This window comes from Eschscholzia californica, unplaced genomic scaffold (assembly GCF_041429995.1).
Source record: "Eschscholzia californica isolate CP2 unplaced genomic scaffold, dmEscCali1.0.p SCAF_3, whole genome shotgun sequence".
Lineage (NCBI taxonomy): Eukaryota > Viridiplantae > Streptophyta > Magnoliopsida > Ranunculales > Papaveraceae > Eschscholzia > Eschscholzia californica.
The window spans coordinates 44,528,274-44,553,195 of record NW_028238420.1 but is presented as its reverse complement, the minus strand read 5'-3'; the positions used below and the strand labels follow the sequence as shown (position 1 = coordinate 44,553,195).

Genomic DNA, 24,922 nt, shown 5'->3' with positions numbered 1-24,922 from the left:
AAAAAATAAATTATCGATTATTAAATTTGACTAACGAAATCATAATCTCGAGAGCTAAATTGACACATTGAACAAATATGAGACTCAAAATTTCTAGTTACTCATATATTGGGAGGTGGAACTGAAGTGATCTCTAGTTTTATTGGTCCTAGATTTTTGAGCTAGGTTAATCACGTGGTTACCTCTTGGAGAGTTGATTTCTCGCATTTCTTTATGCCACACATGTGGGAGGAATTTTAAAAATAGACATATAGGTTGCTAGAATACACTGTTTTCTTCAAAATCTTACGAAGACGGTCAGTTTTTATCCAATCCATCAAGAGAAAAAGATTTAGATAAAATTCCGTCTTTTACAAATGAAATCCAACCCTTTTACCTACCCGGTTAGATTTTATCTAATCTATCAATAGAGAAAAAATTAGGTAAAAACGAATTGTGTCTGACCGCATCCAACCCGTTGTGGCAAAACTTTTTGGGCTTTTGAATTTCATGATTATAAGTCATTTTGTGGGCTTCACATAACAACACTACTAGTATTTTTTATGGATTACCACCAAATTGTAAGAGTAAATATGTAGAAACAAAAAAAACAGGTCAATCTTAAAGTTTTCTTCCTATTCTTTGTTTTTTTTTTGTTGAAATAGTTCCTATTCTTTGTTGAAATGAAGGTTTTCTTCCTCCTTGTTCTTCAATACATGTGTGGACAAAAAATGAGGTGTTTATGAAATGGGTTAATTCAAGAGTGTTGCCTTCCATATTTTCTAGCTTGTTGACTTGTTCAATCCAAAATGCAACCTTCCAAATTACAAAATAATCATGAAAATACATCCAAATTTTGTGGACTTCCAAAAAATCCCTCATGAAATTCAAAGTAATGTGTCGATAGGGTCACAGATTGGGCGGGAATCAGATCGGACGACCCCCTGTGGGAGTAAGAATCAGATAAGGTGAGCATGGATAGGGCACTAGCACGACCATTAGGGTACTCGGACAGGCTGAATAGGTAAAACATCCCCTTAGTCTTCCATTGTCGTCCCGAGCTCGTTAATTACTGAATTCTGATGGGCTCGTCCAATACCAAGTTGGCAAACTCCTTAGAAATGCGAAGTAGTAAAATTTAGCTCTTCAATCAATAATGAAATTTTTTAATGATGTTATTTACTCTTACTATATTGTATATTATAAAATTTTTATTATGATCCGTATTTTATCGGGACAACTACCAATTATTAGCCTGTTCTAGGACAACTACACATTTTTTATGATGTTATACTCTTATTATAATGTTTACTAGGGTATATCCCGTGCCCTAGGGCACGGACACTTGAGAGATTGATTTTAATTAGTTATTATTTTATTAAGAGAGAGAAATATTTATTGTAGTTATTATTTTTTTGTATTATTTTTTTGTTTATTTTCTCTTAAATTAGTTATAATTTATTGAGAGGGACAGATTTTAATTTCTTTTTTAACCCTTGAAATTTATTTATTTTCTTTTTATCTTAAATTAGAATTTTTATTTCTAAGAAGGAACGGATTATTGTTTTTTAAATAGGTTTTAACTCACTATAGGTTTTAAATATATAGTCTAATTGTTACCAGAAATTTCATAGCGTTTAATTAGACTCATCAAAAGGTCTAGAAATTTCATAGTGTTTCAAAATTCAATTAGACTCACCAGAACTATAAATAAATAATGAACATCTAAAATAGCATAAGGTTCTTTTCAAATTCAATTAGGCTCACCACAAATCTTTGTAAATAACCAATACAAATTTCATAGTGTTTAATTAACAATCGAGATGATAATTTAACCAACTTAACAGTGGAGATTTACAAAGATTTGGTAAGTAGGAAATGTGTTGATAAAAATATTTCTTTAGTTAAATCAAACAACATATGCAACCACAACAAAATAAACAGAAATTTAATCAAACAAACAACTAAAAAAAACTAAAGTTTATGATAATTCAAACTGCATATGTGCCTACAACAAACAACTTAACAATGGATTTACAACAATGATAGTAAAAAAAAAACTTTATGTTAATTTACCAAAACTTTGTTGGAGAACAATGATAGTAAATTTATGTGTCTGCATATGTGTCGCATGTGGGCCTACCAGAACTTTCTCTAGTTTTCTTAAACTCAATCTGCATATGTGTTGTTCTGTAATAGTTGTTTCATTATTAACCAACTTAACTATGGAGATTTTATAGGCTCTCCAACAATCTTTGTAATTTACAATGAAGACGATAATTTAAGATAAATATGCATAAGAAGAATAATAATTAAAAGACATGGTTGAGTACTCACCAGAAATCATAATAGAATTGAAGTTCAATAAAGAGAAAGTGAAGATTAAACCCTAAAGCCTAAAGTGAAGTTCAATTAAAATTTGAGTAAAACTCCTCTTATTTTCACCATAAATACTTGAGGATTGAGTAGAAACTTTCCCCAAATTTGAGTAGAGACGTTCCCAAATATATGTAGAACTCCTCTTATGGAAATCTGAGTAGAAACTTTCTTACCCTAAATAGTAATTTATTTCTAATAAGGACGCGGTTATTTTTTTTAAATAGATATTTTTTAAATAGATTATTTTATATCCCGTGCCCTAGGGCACGAACACTTGTATCATCAAATGTTACGAAATTTATTGTTATATTTTATTGAGAGAGAGAGATTTTTATTAGTTATTATTTTTTTGTATTACTTTTTTGTTCTTTTTCTCTTAAATTAATTATTATTTTATTAAGAGAGAGTTTAATTTCTATTTTCAACCCTTGAAATTTATTTTGTTTCTTTTTTCTTAAATTAGTTATTTTATTTCTAAGAAAGAAACGATTATTGTTTTTTAAATAGGTAATTTTATTTCTAAGAAAGACTATATTTTAAATTTTGAGAAAGACTTCTAGACGATATCCCTTATTAAAAAAAGATGTTTGACCCAGTCATCGTTTTCCTTCTGTTTTATTATATAGATTGTGATCATGATTAATTTGCTATCAAGTAATTTTTAGGTTTAGCACACCTAATTTAAAATCCTAGCTTTGCCCTTGCATTAAGCTAAGCTTGGCGCCGACAGATAGGTTGGATCGTTGGTACATGAGTAGGCCTCAGTCGTGGGCTTCTCTCCACCCCTAGTCACATATACTCGAGGCGCCTTTAGCATAAAAGGGTGCGCCTTTAGGAAACCCATTCCTTGTAGGAGAAGTAAACCGCCTTCCGTAACTGTATTTGGGCGGGAGAAGGAAACCGCCTTCGGAACCCTATATAAAAGACGGACGGAAGGCTCTTTTTCTTCATTCTCTTCTTCTCCCATATAACCGGAGATTAACAAACCCCTAGCTCTTAACGTGAACCCTAATTCAACCACTTTCGAAACCCTAAAACTCAACATCCATCGAGCGTCTCTTCTTATCGCCTCGTCAATTGATCGGTGACGATTCTCTTACTCTATCTGATTTAGGTATTCAATCTAATTCTTTCATCTCTCTTCATCTTCCACTTTTAGTAGGAATGCCACCCCCTATTGTTCTTAAACCTCGTCTTGAATTCCTCAATTCTGAACCGCCACCGAATTATGTCGCCGGTTTAGGTCGTGGTGCCACCGGATTCACTACTCGGTCAGATATTGGACCGGCTCGTGCTGCACCAGATGTTAACGATAGATCTGTGATTGTTATTGGTTGTGGGGCTGGTCCGTCTGGAGTTGGTCGTGGAAGGGGTATAGGAATTGGTGGTGAATATCCTGAGGATGATGAAGCTGAGGCAAGAGGTTACGATGAGAATCAAAAGTTTGATGAATTTGAAGGTAATGATGTTGGTTTGTTTGCTAATGCTGAATATGATGAGGAAGATAAAGAAGCTGATGCAATTTGGGAGAGTATTGATAATAGGATGGATTCTAGACGGAAGGATCGAAGAGAAGCTAGGTTAAAAGAGGAAATTGAAAAGTATAGAGCTTCAAACCCTAAAATCAGAGAAGAGTTTGCAGATTTGAAGAGGAAATTATGTACTGTTTCGGCTGAAGAATGGGATAATATTCCTGATGTAGGTAGTCATTCAGTGAAGAATAAGAAGAAAAGGTTTGAAAGCTTTGGCCCTGTTCCTGATACATTACTTGAGAGGGCTAGGCAAGAAAATGAACATGTTACCTCATTGGATCCAAACAGTAGAGCAGCGGGTGGCACCGAAACCCCTTGGTCTCAGACACCCCTGACGGATTTAACTTCGATTGGGGAAGGAAGAGGTACTCTTATGAAATTGAAATTAGATAAGCTTTCTGATTCTGTTTCTGGGTTAGCTGTAGTGGATTCAGATGGGTATATTACGGATCTAAATGGTCTTAAAACTGCAAGTTATGCAGAGATTTCTGATATAAAGAAGACTAGATTGTTGTTTAAATCTGTTACCCAAACAAAACCTCATAATGCAAATGGGTGGATTGCTGCAGCAATGCTCGAACATAATGCGGGTAAATTTAAAGATGCAAGGAAATTGATTCAGAAAGGTTGTGAATTATGCCCTACCAATGAGGATATATGGTTGACAGCTTGTGGACTCTCAACCCCTGAAGAAGCTAAAGCTATAATTACTAGGGGTGTTAAGGCAAACCCAAATTCTGTTAAATTATGGATGCAAGCTGCAAAGTTAGAACAAGATGATGCTATGAAGAGCCGGGTTTTGAGGAAAGGTCTTGAAAAAATTTCAGGTTCTGTTAGAATGTGGGAAGCAGTTGTTGACTTAGCTAATGAAGATGATGCAAGGACTTTGCTTCGCAGAGCTACTGAGTGTTGTCCTTTGCATGTTAAATTTTGGCTTGCCCTTGCAAGATTAGAAACTTATGAGGTTGCGAAGGATGTTATTAGGGAAGCAAGGGAGAAGCTACCAAGGGAACCTGCTATTTGGATTGCTGCTGCAAAACTCGAAGAAGCTAATGGGAACATGGCCATGGCTGAGAAGATTATAAAGAAGGCCATTCCTTCTCTACAGACGGCAGGATTGGAAATTGATAGGGAAGTTTGGATTAAGGAGGCTGGGACAGCTGAACAAGCAGGTTTTGTTGCCACTTGTCAGGCGATTGTTAAAAATACAATTGGTTTCGGGGTTTGCGAAGAAGACCGAAAAAGGACTTGGGTTGCTGATGCAAAGGAATGTGAGAAAAGAGGGTCGATTGAAACTGCTAGAGCAATTTATGCTTATGCCCTTACTGTGTTTGTTACCAAGAAGAGTATTTGGCGCAAGGCAGCAGAATTGGAGAAAAGCCATGGTACTAGGGAATCACTTGATGCTTTACTTCGAAAGGCAGTTACTTACATGCCTCAAGCTGAGGATTTATGGCTAATGGGAGTCAAAGAGAAATGGCTTGCTGGAGATGTTCCTTCTGCTAGAGCAATCCTTCAAGAAGCTTACGCTGCAATACCCAACTCTGAAAAAATTTGGCTTGCTGCTTCGAAGCTGGAATTTGAGAATCATGAGCCTGAAAGAGCTAAAATGCTTCTTTCCAAAGCTCGAGAAAGAGGAGGAACTGAGAAAGTGTGGATGAAATCAGCCATTGTCGAGAGGGAATTAGGGAACACTTCTGAGGAGAGAAAATTACTAGAGGAGGGGTTGAAACTCTTCCCTTCGTTCTTCAAATTATGGTTGATGCTTGGACAATTAGAAGAACGGCTTGGTCACTTAGAGAAAGCTAAAGAAACTTACGTGAAAGGTACCAAGCATTGTACAAATTGCATTCCTTTATGGCTTTCAGTTGCCACTCTAGAGGAGAAAACACACGGGCTAAGTAGAGCTCGAGCACTTTTTACTATGGCGAGGAAGAAGAACCCTAAAAACGATGAACTTTGGCTTGCTGCTATACGAGCTGAATCAAGACATGGCAACAAAAGGGAAGCTGATATTTTGATGGCGAAGGCATCACAAGAATGCCCTACGAGTGGAATTCTTTGGGCAGAATCAGTTGAAATGGTTCCTCCTCCTCAACGCAAAACCAAAAGCGCGGATGCACTCAAGAGATCAAACAATGATCCCCATGTAATAGCTGCAGTAGCAAAGTTGTTTTGGCATGGTAGGAAGGTGGACAAAGCTAGAAGTCGGCTGAACACGGCAGTCACTCTTGCACCTGATATTGGGGATTTCTGGGCTTTATATTACAAATTTGAACTTGAGCACGGGACTGAGGACTACCAGAAGGATGTCTTGAAGCGGTGCATTGCTGCAGAACCAAAGCATGGCGAGAAATGGCAGGTGATTTCGAAAGCTGTCGAGAACTCTCACCAGCCAGTAGATGTCATATTGAAGAAAGCTGCTGTTGCCTTGGGGAAAGAAGTGAATGGCGCGCACAAAGGCAGAAACTAATTTTCTCGTAAGTTTTCATGTATTTTCGCGTGTCGAATTTCATAGTGTTGAATTGGATTTCTAATGCTTAGTTAGTAGAATTATGAAGGTAGTAGAACTTGTTAACTGCAATTGACCAGACATTAATATCTTGATTCCTTTATCTTGTTTCCAGGTTTTGCTTTATGTAGTTATATTTGTGACTGCTTGCTTTTTTCTTATCAAGGTTGTTCTTGGTTTCCCTATATAATGGTAAGTTAGCTTTTTCTGGTACATGATATATTGTTTATGATTGCTCTAGAGTCTAGACTTGTGCTTCCAAACACAAAAAACATGCTTACTGATGCATCATGCATGGTTATCTACCTTTCCTACTAAAATGAACTAAATATTTCTTCTTTCTAGATCACAACAACCGACATGAAATTTCTTCGTGTATATACCTCAGATGAACAAAATACTTTGACGGGCGTATTTTGGTTTTCACTTAGGTTTATTATAAAAAGAAACTAACGCATCGTGTAAAGTAGAGCATATATACCCACTTTCAACAAACTAATTCAGAGAGCTGAATCCAGTGAACACCAGATTTGGTTAGGCTTTGGATCGCTTACTCCTGAACCAGATAGTAAAAAGTTAACTAGACTACTTGACATGTTTCTAGACTACTTGACATGTTACTAGACTACTTGACATATCCGATATTACCAGACTACTTGACATATCCGATATTATGCCATATTTTCTTACCAGATTCTTCTTCTGAGACTAGTCCATTTGGAATGTACTTTTGAACTGGAGGGAATAGCAGTCCTAAAATGGAACAAGCTATCTGAACAAGCCCGTCGTAGCGATGCAACTAGGATATCAGACAGAAGCAAATGTTGTTCTAGTTTCTTCATGGTAACGTCTGTGGAATTATTGCATTATGAGCATGTTATAGACTTTGCTAGCTTTGTAGGCCTTCTTGGAACCATCAAAGCTCCTTCCATCAATCATTACTGAACTATTTGTCATTCTGACAAGGCAATACATCCGACTAACTTCGAACGAAGGTAAGAAATCGGTATCTCGTTAGCTAATATTTTCCTTCATATTAGGTCTTCTCTCGTCGGTTAAATAGGAAATGGTTTGTGTATTCTAGTTTAGTTGTAGAAAACTCAGATTCTTATAACAAACTTGTTTCAAGAGAAGAAAACAGAAAATTGAGAGGGTGTTTGAAGTTTTTTTTAGAATGGTAGGGGGTTGAACTCAGACTTCTTAGCTCAGAAATAGAAGTGCCCAAGAAACTTGCTTCCTTGAGTGACACAATTGACTTTTAAGCTCAGCCTATTTAGTCGAATGGTCAATGGTGATAGCTCCTAGGCAGCAACTGCTTTCTTTTCTGGCTTCTCGTCCGATTTTGGTGATTCTGAGCCTAGTTAGTTCCTGAAAAAGATTAGAACATTCGCATCTTCTGAAAAAGGGAAACATTCGTATACACGATGGGAGGGGAACATTCACAGCAGTTAGGTTTGTAATGAGATGAAAAAAAAAGGTCCCAGAAAAAAAAAACCTAAAGAAAGATAATCTAGAGACCTAGAAGCCATGCAAACTCAAAGCAGTAGTAATTGGACCAATAAGTTCTTCTCTCTTAAGAAATCTAAAGTACACATTTCATTTATAAACAAAAAAAAGTAGTCATAATGGAATCCATATATTAAATATATAAACATATGTGCTTGATAAATGTGTGATTCAAGGTCTATATTTGTTAGAGATAGAGATTGAACTTTTGATGCACTCTTGATTAGAGCGAACATGTTGCTTTTATAGGTTCCATTACCTGACTGTTTATTGGCGGTTGAAATGAGGCGCTGATAAGTCACCAACTTAGATTGGACCATGCTGCAACGGCCGTGAAAAGATAAGTTTTTTCGTTCGCGTATATTTCGTATTTCGATTAGTGCAATTGAGATTGCTCAATTGTCGTTGTCCTGACCTAACACAGCATGAGTCAATGAACTCTACTGAGTGTTCTAGCTGCACTCCACTCTATTATATATTTGTATGAAAATAACACATAACATGAATGTTAGTTAGCTAGGTTAATCACTTGACATTATATTACTAATCTCTCTCTCTTTTTCAAGATGATCCAAATGGCACATGCTTAAATTCATTCCAACATTGATTATTTAAAAAAAAAAAGTACAGATCAAATTGGGATTTGGGCTGCAAGATGGGTTGAACCCAAAAGCCAAAAAAGAATGATGACTTGAGGCCTGCCACAGACATTCTTGTACAGCTTTGGATAGTGTGGGTGAACTTTAATTCTTTAAATGCCTAAAATATGCATGAATTCTTTACCTGTTAGTAGGTTCGTTTATGGCCCCAGGCCCCAGGGCAAGTCAAAAGTAAAGTTGGGTAGTAAATGGCTTAAAATCACTATTATATGATGATGGGAGAAAATACATTGAAATAATTGATACGATAATTTACCGTGGTTCGGTCGGATAATTACGATCCACATTACGGGCAAGCAATAATAGAGTTATTGATAATCACCACAATTGTGGATTTGATTGGTTATATCGGTCAGACCTAACTTATTGATTAAACTATAGAACCCAAATCACATTTATAGAGTGAATTATGGTTCTCTAGTTTCTTATGTTCCAAACTAATCTAGGAAAATAGATAATATCTATATAAGTATATTATTTGATGATTACAAAAGATATTCTAAATATATGAAACTCAATCTTCTGGATCTTCAAATACCTTGGAATATCTTGATATATCTTTGAATGTTAATTTCTTAGTTTAGTTAGTAGAAACTAGGAAACCCTAAAATCTAATTTTTCTATAAATAAGAGAAGGTTCCAAGAATTAGATCATTTAGTTATGTCTGACCAATGTAACTAATCAAACCCACAATTGTGGTGATTATCGACAAATCTATTATTGTTTGTTGTTTTCCCTTGGATATAGGTCATAATTATCAGACCGAGCCACGTTAAATTATCGTGTCAGTTATTTTAATATATTTCTCTGATTGTCACATAATCGTGAATTTAAAACCATAGTCTGTTATTTGTCACGTATTCGAAGTGATATTGATGTAGAAACGCAGCGGAATTAAAGAAGACGAATAAACTTAACAAGAACGATAAAATAAAGATGAAATAACTCGAAAATACTAAACTTTATTAAATTTCAAAGGGGTTTTCTCTTCAATCTCCGGATAATGGACAAACTAGATATCCTTTTATAGGATTTTGGACTTTCCTAGATAGACTTGAATTAGACTTTCCTAAATAATAAAAGACTGCAACTTCCTAAATAGCTAGACTCAAATCTGGACCTTTCCAATTATTGGAAATACTAAATAACATAATTTCCTAAACCTAGATTCTCTAAGAATCATACTAAAATTGGGACTTCCTAAAAACTACTCCTCATGGCCGGACGGCCTACGTGGCTGTTAGGCCACGACAAAAGCATCCACGCCGGGTGCCCCTGCATAGTGGTGGCCAACGGGCCGTGCCGTGCCGGCACGACCCGTTTGGCAGCCGTGGCGTGTCAGACACGCCACGGCCACGCTAGGCACGGCTTGAGCCGTGCCGTTCCGTGCCGTGCCCAGACCACAAAGGTCTGGGCACAGAAACGGCCCATAGGAACGACCCAGCCGTTCCCGTGGCGTTTCCGTTGCGTTTCTGGCCGTTTCTGTGGTCGTTCCGTGGCGTTCCCGTAGTCGTTCCCGTGGCCGTTCTGTGGCGTTCCCGTAGTCTCTCCCGTGGCTCCGGCCCATTCATAAATATTTTTTACTTGTAAAAAAAAAGTAATAAAAGAAATATTACATTTTTTTTCAAGTAAAAAATTGTGATGTACAAAAACTTTACAGTCTATGTCATATCTTTGTTTATTTTATTGGAAAATAGTTGTATAAAGACTCTCCACATTTACTTTATATTTTGTGGTTTAGGTGTGGGACTATCTTTACCACTTTATTTGTTTATTTTTTTGAAAATAAGTTTTAGTTTGTTTCAACAAAAAAAAAAATCTAAGTAAAAAAAAAAAGTAAAACCTCTTTTGTACTACACCAATTACTAATAAATGGGGTGGGAGTGTACAACATCCTCAAAAGAGAGTGTTATACACCCTAAGTAACTTTTTAAAATAAAAAATGAAAAGTGTTTTGAGGATGTTAGTACACCCTAGGTAATGCTTAAAAATTCAAATAACTAAATTGGGCCGTTGCTAGCGTGTCGTTATTGCCGTTTCCGTTTCGTGTCGTTCCGTGCCCACGGGTCGTGCCGTGTACGATCCGTTCCGTGTCGTTCCTGCGTGTCTAATGGGTCGTGTTTAACGGGTCTGGCGCTCTAAAATCCTAGCCCCGACACGGCACGCAAGACCCGTGACGGGTCGACACGGCACGGAACGGACCGTTCCGTGTCCTCAAATAAACGGACCGTGCCGGTCTGTTTCCGTGTCGGCACGGCCCGTTGGCCACCACTACCCCTGCATCAGCTTCCCCTTCTCCCACGAGGTTCGTCCCGAACCGTTTTGACGAAGAAATTAATTTGATGTACCCGCATACGATGAATACCACCAAGGCTATTCGTAACTTCCACTTTGAATGAAGGATGCATTGGCAGTGAAGGATACGAATTTGCAAGAAATTGTCAACTTCATTCCCAATCTCATATGCCCTGGACTCTCGCAAAAATAACTTTAGGGAATCAAGAACATTCGCCTCGCCATCTTCCCAAAATTCGTCATGAAGAGCCACAATATAAGCGTAACCAATGTCAATGAAGTTTTCGGGGTTGAAACGTATAGTGTTGATATGACACCCAAAATCTACCTTCCCCCGTTCATCTTCATGAACGTTATAGAATACAAATTTATCGCAATATGGCAGCCAATGAAATCTCCGGGTTAATGCATCACACTGTCGACGAACCAAAGCTGACAAATCCGTGTATGGGAGCCTAGTTTCGATTTTGCATTCACCAAGGATTCCACTAACATAGTTTTTTATAATCCCTCGCCAGATAGCGTTCGCCAAATAACTCTCTTTTGCTCTCTCCGACCGTGAAAGAGTTTTGTATTTATTGGGAACTTCGTCTTTAATATGATCGCTCTTCTTCTGTCCATCTATGTCAAATAAACCAACAGGCCCATGCACTGCTTCAACCATGGCATCAAACAAGTTTGTATACCTTAATCTACCATCATTAACAACTCTACCAGACCCAAAGAATGCATGGTGTAAACTTATTTGTTTCGGGTTACTAGCATAGGCAAAGGAAGGGTAAACATTGACTAATAATGGGTATTTTGAGGTTGACAAAAACGTTACTGTTGGACTCAAATTGTTAGCAATCTCCTTAGTAAATTGACCAGCAGAAGGTGGACATGATTTCTCTAAACCTGCCATGAAAATGGAGGTGCTCACTGGAATTTTAAGCCCCAAATTTGTGGCAGCCGCATCGAGGTTGATAATAGCCTTAGGAATGTAGTCGGCTAACTCAGAAGGAATCACTTCGTTACCATGTGATATGCATCTGAATGAAACGGTATTCGCATAGGGAACAATGTGAGTTGCAACCCATGATTTGGCGAATGATTCGTCCCGTGCAAGTTGTGGAAGATCGTTATTAAATGTTCCGACGATGACTACGATTCCAGAACTTTTCAGAGATGTGAAGGCATCCGAATTTGGATCAAATATACGAGTTCGTTGAATGTTTCCTGATTTGATTAGAGATACTACTTTGTCATGGGATGGAATATTATCACCTAACATACCATAATTTACACCAATTCGTTGAGCTCCTGTATTAGAAGAAGCTAGCAACCTGCTCATTGAATAATTTTCAGAGGAAACAACACTAGAATTTACTTCATTAGTGGAAGAGTCATCTGTAGTATTTACTTCATTCGTCATCAATACGTCATCTTCATCAGCATCAAAGAAAGCAGCAACTTGATCATCAATAGCTCTTTGAATCCTTACACCAACAGTAGTATTAAAGAAGTTAGGGTCTTGATTACTTACTTTTTCTTCCTCCGTCATTACGTAATTTTTATCGTGTTCGTCTTTGAAGTTGTCGGAATCCGATTTATCAACATTAATACCGTTGAACTCCTCCTTTTCCTCTACTTCAGTTAATACACTAGCACATCGATTCATATCGTCCGTCCTAGTAGTCGTATCGATCGAATCACTAATCACAACTTCTTCATACGCTTCTTTTTCATCTTGTTCTTCTTCTGCTGCAACTTTAACGTTGTCATGAGCATCTTCTTCAACGTCTTCATACTCTTCTTTTTCTTTTTTTTGATGGTATGACAACGTAGGCGAGGAAGATGGTTGACGTATTATTTTTCTGAGGTCATCACACATATGTTGAATCTTAACTAAATCAGATATTAGCGATTGAACCGTTTCGGAAGAAATCGGTTGTGGTGGCGGTGAATACGGTTGTCTAAGAGGTGGTGAATACTGTTGTGGTGTATAATAAGAGTACTGAGGTGGTGGTGATGAGTATGGTGTCTGATAATAATAAGATGGAGGTATTGTTGGTGGTGGTGGTGACGGTTGGTATTGATAAGGATAAGATTGTGGTGTGTAATTAGAGTACGGAGGTGGTGATGGTGGGGTTTCTCGTACGGTCTCTCCTGGATTCCAATGATAATTATACGAGTCTTTATTCGCATATAAACATGATGAACATGAGCATCGATTCGTTATCTCTTGATGAGTATAATTTTGTTGAATATAATCTTCTTGACGAATAGAATACGATTGATACTGATTTAACTGGTCTAGAAAAAAATGACCAGAATCATTAGCCAAAAACTTTAGTGGCTCTGAATACCACATGATGTAGAAACGCAGCGGAATTAAAGAAGACGAATAAACTTAACAAGAACGATAAAATAAAGATGAAATAACTCGAAAATACTAAACTTTATTAAACTTCAAAAGGGTTTTCTCTTCAATCTCCGGATAATGGACAAACTAGATATCCTTTTATAGGATTTTGGATTTTCCTAGATAGACTTGAATTAGACTTTCCTAAATAATTAAAAGACTGCAACTTCCTAAATAGCTAGACTCAAATCTGGACCTTTCCAATTATTGGAAATACTAAATAACATAATTTCCTAAACTTAGATTCTCTAAGAATCATACTAAATTGGGACTTCCTAAAAACTACTCCTCATGGCCGGACGGCCTACGTGGCTGTTAGGCCACGACAAAAGCGCCCACGTCGGGTGCCCCTGCATCAGATATGATATTCTTTTTCTCTTCCTCCAGCTTCACTTTCAAATCTTTAGTAAACTGTGTGGCTCGGGTAATATTGTTTTACATGTAATAGGCTCGTTTGCAATCTATCTATCTATCAGTGGTGGGGGAGCTATAGATTGAAAACAAACGTCTATAATTTTCATAATCTATTCCTTATTGCCCCTTCCATCATTCTGATACATGCACGAATTCTCACACAAATGTGGGAGGGAATACCAAATCAATGGCTGAGATTTTCTTCCAATTTAGAACAAAAATCAAAACGGTAATTGCAAAGCATGTTGGTTTGCCTTTCCAGGATACAGTTCTCTTATGGTGGATTTTCTAGCAGGGGGAAAGGCAACCCAGTCTCTTTCACAGTAGCCCCTTTTGGCGATGTTGGAAGTCGTTTAGATATAAGATTTTACTTGGTTTCTGTTTTATTTACCATCCCTGATCCGAAAGTAACCTTTTACTTTCCTTGGGCAGTGCCTCCCAACAAGGTTGATCCATTTGGATTTTGGTCCATGATGGCATTTTTATTGATTTGACGATTGGATAAGAATTTAGTCCGATCTGGAGCTGGAGCTATACAATTCTCACAGAGCTCTCCTTTAATGGAGACTCGGCAAGAACAATAACAACAAACACTAGTAAAATGTCCAAGGTATTCTTCTATAGCGTGGATAGTTCTTAGTGGGATCTGAAGATGAAAACCAAATTGCGGTTGTGGGGGTATGGAGATCGATGAGGTCTGCCCTTTATGTAAATTGGAGGGTGAAGCAGACGAACACATCTTGTTCCAAAGCTTCTCGCCTACTATTTGGTCTGAACTTTTGTCATTGTTAGGTATTAACCGAAACCACATTAGCATTTGGCAGAGGAGTTAAACTGGTGTATACAAACGTTTTACGATAATACCATACTTGGTCGACTAGGCAGTCTAGTCTTCACATGTTGGCACCAGACATCGATCAAACCCTCATTAATACTAACAGTGCTTTCGACTCTTCTTCAGGTGGCTTTGGTTCAATATTAAGGGACTCGCTTCGACCTCCAGAGTCAAAGGGTCTCCAGGAAGACCAAAAATGGAAGTAAAAGGGACTTTCAACATTGTATATGTTTTTAGATAAAAATTCTAGAAGTAGCAAATAGTTTACTTTAGCTTAGTTGGTTAAGGATTTGGTGAGGAGACCAATCAACTCAGGTTCAATTCCCACCCAATAATGCATCATTTTATTTGAATTATATTATTTTTATCACACTTTGGTTGGCACAACTTAGAGCATCTCCAATGAGACATTCAATCTCTAACACTTAGAGTGCCACATATGATTTATGGAGTTTTTGTTAAAAAAAAACATCGAACACTTTGTTAGACACTCTATTACGAGGTGGACACACTTATTATAGAATGTCTAGAGAGATAAACTCTAAAACTAGAGTGTCTCTTTGAGACTCTCTAAGTGGCACTTTAAAATTTAAACCAATAGAAACCTTTTCTTTTCAAATACTTTTTTCATATTCAATTTAAGAGTAACATGTGTATTAAGTAGAGAAATTTTAGAGATCTCCATTGGAGACCAAAAAAATTTAGAGTGTCTCTCTATTGACACATAGGAAAGAGAATCTTTATTTGACACTTGACAACTAGACTTTAGGGTTTTTGTTAGGCGTCGCTTGGTAACAGAAGCTAAATACGTCTTTTACCTATTTAGTATCGCAAATCCTATGACTTCATTTAAACCAAAATATTAACTTTCTTTAAAGTTTTAATTTTTCTCAACCTAAAGTTGTGTCTTTTTATTGACCATTATCAGACCTCCCTTACCCCCCATCAACCCCCCGTGTAAGTAAACAAGAACCACTAACCCTACTTACTAAACAACCCCCGGCACACCTTGACAGTTTCACTACCACAACCATAAACATTATCACTACACATCTACTTCCAGAACCACAACCACCATCATCATACCAAAATCAACATTATCACCATCAGACAACTACACCACTAAAATGAAGGAAAGAAGGCTGGAAACTTTTGCTCTCACTTCTAATTTCTGTTTAAAAGAAAAAGGAAACCAACCAAGTTATTAACTTCTCCAAACTCACTGAGTTACTCACTTAATCGTGCAACCACTGAATCGGGAATTCGAGTAAGGACGGACTAGTACTTGATTCGAATCTAACCCAACTTTCGAGTCACTCAATCAGATCATCTGAGCATAAATAGTTATGAACATAATTTTCATGCTTAAACCCCACATTAGGTGTAAGAAAAATGTAGAGTATTCTGATATAAAGAAAAAAAAATTATGAAACGAATGTGGGCAACATTCTTAAACACTCACTTCGGGCATCTGAAATCTCAGGAATCGGCCATGCTATTCAGGAGGCCCAAGTTGTTGTCGTGGCTAAAACAGGGAAAGAGTCGGTACTAGCACATGAATTGCTTGGAATATATACCAGGGTTTGCAATTTCTTGGCAAATTACCCGTTGTTGTAGGCCACACATTCTTTAGTCACTGTTTCTGTTCGGGCCAAAAATGTGAAAGAAATTTCTTGGCAAATTACCTGTCTCTATCGTGAGATTCGAGCACTACGGTTGCAATTTGATGGATGCTGGAAAACACATGTGTACAGTGAGTTAATCAGGCGGCAGATTATCTTTCTGAAATGCAAACAACAATGGGGCCTATTGAAATGTTACCGGTTGTTCCGAGAAGACCTAAAAAGGATATTGCGTGATTATAAGAGGGGTGTAATTAGCGACTCTCTCGAGTGGATTGTAATTTTTTTTCCTTTCATCTATCCTTTTGTGCTTTTTGAATTATTTCTCACAACCCGTTGACAATTTCAAATAAAAAAATAATAGAACTCAGCTTTGCTATTTTTGTAAATCATATTGATGATATTGGACTAAAGGAGTCGCTCTTCGAAACGCTCAAGTGGGCGGTGCCCAAGAGAACAAACATCTCAAAACCACCACCATTAACAACAAGCACAAGAAATAGTGTTAGTAGTGATGATAACCAGAAGAACAGATTTATGGGTTCGACTAATTCATCTTCATTTCTAATAGAGTTATTTCTTTTTTGGCCTCCTAATTTTTGACAAACTTCCTTTTCGGCCACCTACTTTTCATAAATTCAAATTTAGCCCCCTCTTTTAATGTAAATGTCGTAACTACCCTTCCCATAAATATTTTTTCAAAATAAAATTATTAGAAAATATCTCTCTTCACCTCACCTCTCTCTGCCAGACATCTCTCTCCACTTCACCTCTCTTTACCACACATATCTCCTCTCTCTCTCTCTCTAAACACTCCGACGAAGGGGTTACCCTTCGCCGGAGTGTTTAGATAGAGAGATGAGAGAATTTTTTTTTGTTTTTTAATTTTTAAGGTCGACGGAGAAGAGAAAGGTGAGGTGGAAAGAGTGTGGTTGAGAGAGAGGTGAGGGGGAGAGAGATGTGTGGTGGAGAGAGAGGTGAGGTGGAGAGAGATATTTACTAATAATTTTATTTTGAAAATATTAGGAAGGGTAGTTATGGCATTTACATTAAAATAGGGACCCAAATTTGAATTTATTAACAGTAAGAGGCTAAAAAGGAAGCTAGTCACAAAGAAGAAAGAAGGGGGGCCTAAAGGAAATACTAGCTTGAACAATTTTGGGAATCATCTTTCTTTTCTGTCATCACCTGGAAGATCTTTTCATTCTTCTAATGATTCTAATCAAAGTGAGGGAAACCTCACAAATTATATTTATCCCACAAGAAGTGTGTTGATTTCAAATCAATGGCAAGTATTATCAACTATTAGCAACTTAATGGATTCATGATATCAACACATTCATAACAACAGATTTGAAGTAGCAATGGGAGGATGATGATCATCAAATCAAATAAAATACATTTTTTCTTATTGAATATGGTCATGTATTTGAATTTGTTTGTGCTATTTTTTCTCTATTTACGTGCATTCTAATCCAACCCATTTTCTTAAAAAAGATGATATAAAGGCTATAAAAATTAGACTTCCCCCATATCTAAATGGAAATTCACCGAGCTGATTTAAAGTGAAAACCAAATAAAAAATGAGAGAAAATTGACGTGAAAGTGAGAAATATTAAGCTCTTACTTGGAGTAATGTTAAAGAGACTACAAGTCTAAGTTTATTCTAGACCTACACAAAATTGATAGGTCCATTTTCTGGTCAACCCTCTCTTTCTCTTTATTGCTATTTAGGTTTAGTTTGGGGTAACATTTACTTTTGTCGTCTCTTCTATCATTTTTCTCATATTTTATGAGACTTTCTCTTTGTTGTATTTTAACAAAAAATGAAACAACCACATAACAAAGCAAGGCAACTCCAACAAAAAAAAGCAAGGCAACTCCAAACAGAAATCAGACTTTGACTTCTCGATGGTTGTACTGTTGATCCGTTCCATGACGGCAGTGTATGGTGTGTATCTAGTCCGCGTCATGGGAGATGTATGCGATCGTCTTCTACTACATCATCACATAATCATGGTAAAATAAAGGTAGGAGAAATATCCCCATCAACATAGAATTCCACCCTTCAACAAAAAAAAAACATAGAATTCCACATTTGAGGTAAAATATGAAATAAATAATTGAATTTGCAAGCTATTCCTCTGATTAATTTAACAGGGGGTAGACATATTGTGTAATTGGTTTATATTTTTCACCTTTGAATGAAGAAATTCTTCCATAATTACATGTAAACAATTGATTTAAACATATTTAGGGGAAGAGACAATCTAATTTCATCGAATAATCTGTTCGCTTCACTTCATTGCTAGGGTTTGCCTTCATTGAGCCCGTAAAAGAATCAACGGAAATCCAAACTCGGCAAAACCAAGCTCTTCCCTATTTCCAACATATCCAGATATCACAAACAACATGACAACAAGGAACAGAAGAACTATGAAAATTTCCAAGCCTCTGCTCACCTAGTTTTCTTTATACACAGACTTCACCATTTGGCTATCGATATCTTCCGTTCTCAAATTCGAACGGGTAATCCGAAATTTTGAAATATTCTGATTTCACCTCTTAGACATGCAGTAACAATTACCATACCCCAAGCTGATTTATCTTGTTGTTTTATCCCATTAGAGAAATCAGCACTGCTATGACGACTTCTGCTATGAGTTGAAGGAAGCAATTTCTCTTCTGGCCAAGTTACTGAAAATCTGTCGAAGAAGTAACTGTTGCTTGAACTGGAAAGCGGACGATGAAGTGGGATACTATTGGTGGATCCATTCACAGATGATGTGGTTTCATGGGCATGGAAAGCTGAATGATGACAAAGTTCGTTGAGTTCTTCGGTGTTAGTTTCATGGGTTCCTCCATTTCGAGAAAAGCCAGGCCAAGGAATGGCAACTGATACATTTTGACAGTGGAAATGTTCATATGATTGTGTGACAGTGACATTTTTAGTTTTGCTTGGTTGTGAATCGAATTCGTGCTTCCAAACAAATACGTTTGAGTCACCACTGGCACATACCACGTGTTTTCCGTTTGCTGTCAAAGAAGCTGAGATTTGACTACTTGTGTTTCGAAACCCTGAAATTGAGATTGCCCCAACAAAAATATATTAGTCCAAGACATAATCAAATACCTCCAAAATCCAAATACTGAATTAAATGCCAATACTATTACACTAGCTCAAACAAAACATAATATAAGGTTCTGAAAATCTCCTGTTTATATGACTTTATCATCCAAGTAGTCTCTGTAAGTCAATCTTATAGAAGAACGGAGGTATATATATTGTGAATGACAAAAGTAGTTATTATTATTTATTCTTTAACATCTCTACAAGAATGATAGTATAATTTTAAGTTTTCACCATCTCAAGAAAGATTTCAGACTAAATTGCCAGAGAATAAGCAGAAGGAGATCAAGGAATTTCCTGTGGCGAATATCTCATTTCATAACTGCTTGGTAGACTTATTTATGACCTGAGAGACACCCACATTATACGGTTATCATGCCGATGAGACATAACATACTCACTACTTCCTAGTTATTCTTCCTACTGGATTTTTCCAGCACGCCCTACAATCAACTCCTTTCTCTTGAATAGAAACTTTGGGATATAGTTGAAATTCCAAGTCAGCAGCGCTATAATATAGTTGAAGTTGCAATACATTTAATTTGTCATCTGGAAGGAGAAAGATCTATCGAGTTAACTCAACTAATTCAAGTTTAGCTTTCATTTCAACTCCAGTTAGTGTGCCACGCATTGAATAAGATCCTGGGAGTAGCTAAGAGGTTGAGAATGACAAGTCCAGAACTAAAGAGAATGAGAGGTATTCTCCCCTACTCGTACCTTTGAATTTGTGAACCAGATCAACTCCATCTATGACCCGGATTCGTGAATCTGCAGATGTTACAATCACTTCTGAGGAACTCCCCGGGGCAAACTGTTGAAATTAAGAAGACTCACTGAGCGAAACATAAAGATGTTGAAGCGCAATTAAATCAAAATTCAAATTTATTTAGAATGTGTCAATGAAGATATGAATATATGATGCCTTATTTTGGATTAATTGGTTGTGAACTTCTGGTCATCCTTGTTTGGATGATCTACCCTCTACAATCCCTTTTTTTATGATTAATAGATTCTACTTATCCCATCAAAAGCTATAGAGATGATTCACTAAACATGAAAATTTACAAGGCTATAATAATATTAAGACAAAAAACGCCATTTTTGTTACCTGGAAACCTGTGATTTTCTTCAAATGTGATCTCTTTTTCTTATTTTGTAGATTAATCTTACTTTTCCGCTGAAGCTTATTTTCTGAAAGACAGAAAGGATAAGAAGATGAGTTTAAAGATTAGGTGCGGACGATTAAGAATGTAAAGAACAATGTATAATTAGGCGTTAGGATAATTTACTCATGGAGACTGAAGGGATTCAGGAGACCTTGTTTTATTCTAAAACTAGTAAGGAATGATAATTGAAGGGAAATAATAGGAAAACGGAAAGAGGCCAAAAGACAAGAAATAAGAGAAGGAGTCTTTAGGACATACCGGATGTATTGTACAGACAGCAAGTCCCCTTGTACGAACCAACCAATGCACCCTTGAAAAGTTAATGCACACACTCGTGAGCCTCACTTAATACCATGTTACAATATCTTTGAAGTTTCACAAGTGATAGAAAAGAATAGAATTTCCCAGACCTGGCCATCAGGTGTATAGCAGGCAGCAGTGACCATTTCATGCAGATCATTCCAATCAACAACTTGACGATCTGGAATACTCCAAATTCGAACCTTAGCATCTAAGGATCCACTAATGAAGTATCTATCGTCTACAGGATTGAACTGGATACATGTTACTGCATCAAGGCAAATGAATAAGAAAAGAAGTTTCATAAAGCAAGAAAACTTAATGCAACATGAAGAGCTAATAGGCTGCAAACACAACTAGAGTGAAACAATGAAAAGTAAGCTTACTGAGATTGCATGTTACAGATCACATTATATAACTTATACTCACCATAATCACTATGTGTGAACATTTTCAAGCAAGACTTGCTAGCCATGTGCCACAATCGAACTGTTTTGTCCATTGAAGAAGAAAGTAAATACTGCAGAAGAAAACTTGTGTAGTTTAAAAAACCATTCCACAAATAAGAAACTTAACCTCACTATTTTTGCAGAAGCTCAAACATAATTTCATTAAAGAACGACACAAACTATAAAAATGAAGTACAAAAAGATAGAATGTTCATCAAACGGCAGTAGCATTTAAGAAGAATAATAGACATGACTAATTGAGTAACAAAGCATGGAAATGACCGGAATGTGGGATAATAGAGTTTTTCAATTTCCACTAAGACAAAAATGAAGCACATGTAAGATTAAGAACTTCAATGTGCAGCTTATATTGCATGAAAATATTTATCGAGGAACAAACTTCGATATATGGAGCTCTGATTTCATGGAATGGGTATGGATGTTGATTTCTTTGCCAATCAGAGGCTATAACTACCTACAATAGCTTTTGCCGACTTTGCAATATAATATTTCCTTTTACACAAACAACTGGATTATACATGAAATATTGATTAAGTTTAGCACAGCTATATACGAGGATGAGCCCCCACAGTGTGGACTGTAAAACTATAGAATACAGTTGATGGGTAATAAGGATTATCCATGGAGTCTATCAAAGCGTGAATTCTCAGTGAACTTGAGCACCTCCCCATGAAAATTGACCACATACGTCATGAGTTCTCAAACTTCTTCAATTACTGCAATTTCTTTTCAGAAGATAAGAGCTGGGTTCACGATGTAATAAAGTGTAGGAGTAACGAAAGTGCCTCGTCGGTAATCGTTGAATTACTGTGAAGCAAACTCCTCAATTTACTTAACAACACAGTAATAGAAGGATTAGAAAGGCAAAAATAATAGTAAAATGGAAATAGAGACTAGTAGCTAACCTTAGATTTGGACCAGGAGAGATCAAGCACATCAGCGAGATGGCCTTCGAAAGAGCAGACTGGCCTTTCTGAAAGTGCAAAGACATACTCCGGCAACACAATATGGTCCAAGCTGATAGATTTCCGGCTAATAGATGGCCTTCCTCTTCGCTTCTTCTCCGAGTGATTCTCCACATTAGAGGATACCAAAGTCAACTCAGTTGAATCATTGATGGCAAAATAAAAATGTGAATTCCCATCGTCCGATTTCTCCATTAACAAATCACCTTTCCTTTCAGATTCTGTGACCTGCCAAACATGAATAACGCAATCCTCGCCTGCGCTTGCAAGATACCGGCCATCCAAGCTGAACTTAATGGCCCAAATGGATCCACTGTGTGCCTGTATTTCCTGACTCTTGTAGAGCGCAGAGAGTTCTTTCCAAGACTTTCCATACTGGCGAACTCTAGCCCTCTCGGGGCCATGAAAGCCAATGTCTTGGCTGTCATCCGTTGCAGAGCTTGACCTCCTTCCACCCTTCTCCGACGAGGTATCCCTCTCGTCACTGCTTCTTCGCTCCCTATGACCAGCTACACTACTAGCAACACTCCTTATGTTTTTAAACCAGCCTCCTTTTTTCTTTGATTTCATTTCACCTCCTTTAATTCCATTCCCATTAGAGTCAGACCCATCTTTCCTACCATTCAATTCTTCAACATTTTGCCTCCGCATCAGTTCTTGAACAATAGGTGAATGTCCAACAGACATTTGGAATTCCTCCATGGTGAGTTGCTTACCAGTCTCAACTTCCCTAAGTTTGTTCCACATACCATCCTCTCTGAACTCATTAACAACAAACTCCTTACCATTATCCAAATTCTTGATTGTGCATACAGGGTCCGAGTCCTTATCTTTGACAACCCCATTGCTGTATGAATAATTTTCATCAACCTCCTCACAACCCGGATTCGTCAAAACGGATGAGGAAATCAAGCTAGGATTAAGGTTCAAATTCGCGGAATCAAATCTAATCTCTTCCACTGTTTGATGCTGTTTTTTCATAGGAGGTTTATTGGGATAAGCAAAACTACTAACACCCACAGAAGAAGATCCATTTCTTTGTTCATCTTGTACTTGGGGAACAACATTATTTTGGTGACTATTTACATATTTTGGAAGGGTATCAACTACAGATTGAATAGAATCAGATGAATGAATAGTAGAAGAAGAAAAAGTAGACAAATTATTACAGTGATCATAAGATGAAGAAATACATTGAGATGTACTATCAGATTCGGATCGAACTAGAAAGGTTTCGTTCAACTCGAACTCGATTTTCTCAGATTGAGGAGTGAGTCCCATCTGGTAAAGAAGTCTCTTTCGGCGTTCTTCAACGGAACAAGGTTCCATTGTCCAAATATCATAGTTAGTAAGAGACATTGGAAATTTAGCAGGAATTGAGAAATGACTAGTTGATGCATAATTAGTACTGAAGTTTCTAAATTCGTCACAGTTATCTTCTTCAGCTGAGGAAGAAGAAGAAGATGAAGATGAAGAAGAAGAAAGAATCCGATCTAGAGATTCGTAAAAATACTCCTCTTCTTCCTCGTCCTCCAGTTTGCTCATCGTTCATCCACTCCCATTTCTTTCTCTCTCTATCTCTCCTCACATCGAGCAATTTCCTTCACTCTAGAGAGAGAAAGTACAATTGAAAGGAGAGATCTGTTATTCCGATCCAATGAGATATACAAAAATAAGATCAATACTTGAAAGTTGGAAATGGAAGTAGCTCAGATCTGAGAATACTGATGAATGAGTGATATAATAATGATCTTAATATAAATTTGTTTAGAACAGATCCAAATTTTAGAGAGAGAAACTAACCGAATGAATAGGTATAGTCGTATAGAGAGAGAGAGAGAGGAAGAAACCCTATGAAGATGAAGTTCGTTCTGTTCGTTCGTGGAATTGATGGTGGTGCTGCTCTTACTGGTGTTGCTGTAGATCTATGATAAACCTAATCTGTATACCTAGAATTTCAACTTTTCTGTAATCAACAACTAAAAAGAGAGCAGAGTAATTAAAGAAGATGAATTGAAAGGTCAATCTCTTCTTCTTCTTCTTCCTTTTTTTTATTTTCTCTCTCTGTCCTGTTCTCGTCCTGTTTGATCATAAAACCTTAATTTTCTACTGTTTCTCTCTCTACTCTCTACTGTTACTAAAATCATTAACTACGCGGCTAAATCAAAAATATAGTTTTTTTTAAAATTAGCAAATTTCTTGTGTTTTAATTTCTTTTCTTTTTTTTGTTGAAAGTTCTTGTGTTTTAATTTCGGTTGGTTAATTACATTATGCAAAAAATAAGATCAATATATCCACAATCTCTTATGGGTCCCCATCCTTTGGTGGAGGAGGTGGACACTAAGGTGCTGTTTGTTTTTTTTTTTATAGTCTGAATCTGAATTGGCTGAATCTGAATTTGCTGAACTGAATTGCCTGCATCTGAATTTGCTGAATTAGTTTACAAGTTAGATGTTTGTTTTCTAGATCTGAATTATTAGGTCTGAAATAACATTTTGACATTTATACCCCTATTTGTTATTTTGGACAAACAAAACCCTAATCTCTATTTATCCTCCCTTTTACAAAACCCTAATCCCTCTCCCCCTCTTTCTCCATCTCTGTGAGAATAAAAACCCTAACAGTAACCTAAAAAAAAACCCTAAAAGTTCCTCCCTCCTTCTACATTTCTCTACAGAAAACCCTAGGTTTTCGTCTCACCCTCCCTCTCTCACTCTCTAAAAGTGAATCTCCAACAGTGATTAGCGAATGGC

At 37.0% G+C, this 24,922-nt stretch overlaps 1 protein-coding gene and 1 pseudogene across 3 annotated transcripts; one reads left to right on the top strand and one right to left on the bottom strand.

Annotated features, from left to right (window-relative positions):
- Nucleotides 1–2,300: 2,300 nt before the first annotated feature.
- On the top strand, nucleotides 2,301–6,589 carry LOC147550722 (protein STABILIZED1 pseudogene; annotated as a pseudogene). Its single transcript, XR_015237451.1, has 3 exons — nucleotides 2,301–2,354; nucleotides 3,336–6,370; nucleotides 6,518–6,589. The product of XR_015237451.1 is annotated as a protein STABILIZED1 pseudogene (transcript).
- Nucleotides 6,590–18,261: 11,672 nt separating this feature from the next.
- On the bottom strand, nucleotides 18,262–24,643 carry LOC147550721 (uncharacterized). Of its 2 annotated transcripts, none has more exons than XM_086668837.1 (8): nucleotides 23,973–24,643; nucleotides 22,110–23,810; nucleotides 21,164–21,254; nucleotides 20,845–21,002; nucleotides 20,693–20,744; nucleotides 20,377–20,459; nucleotides 19,986–20,079; nucleotides 18,262–19,216 (listed from the first exon to the last, which is right to left on the bottom strand). In XM_086668837.1, the coding sequence occupies exons 2-8, from the start codon at nucleotides 23,712–23,714 to the stop codon at nucleotides 18,654–18,656; spliced, it is 2,646 nt and encodes an 881-aa protein (XP_086524963.1). In that variant the 5' UTR covers nucleotides 23,715–23,810; nucleotides 23,973–24,643; the 3' UTR covers nucleotides 18,262–18,653. The 2 variants fall into 2 exon arrangements, with proteins under 2 accessions (XP_086524963.1, XP_086524964.1); XM_086668838.1 differs by having other exon boundaries at nucleotides 22,110–23,777; nucleotides 23,973–24,430.
- Nucleotides 24,644–24,922: the final 279 nt, after the last annotated feature.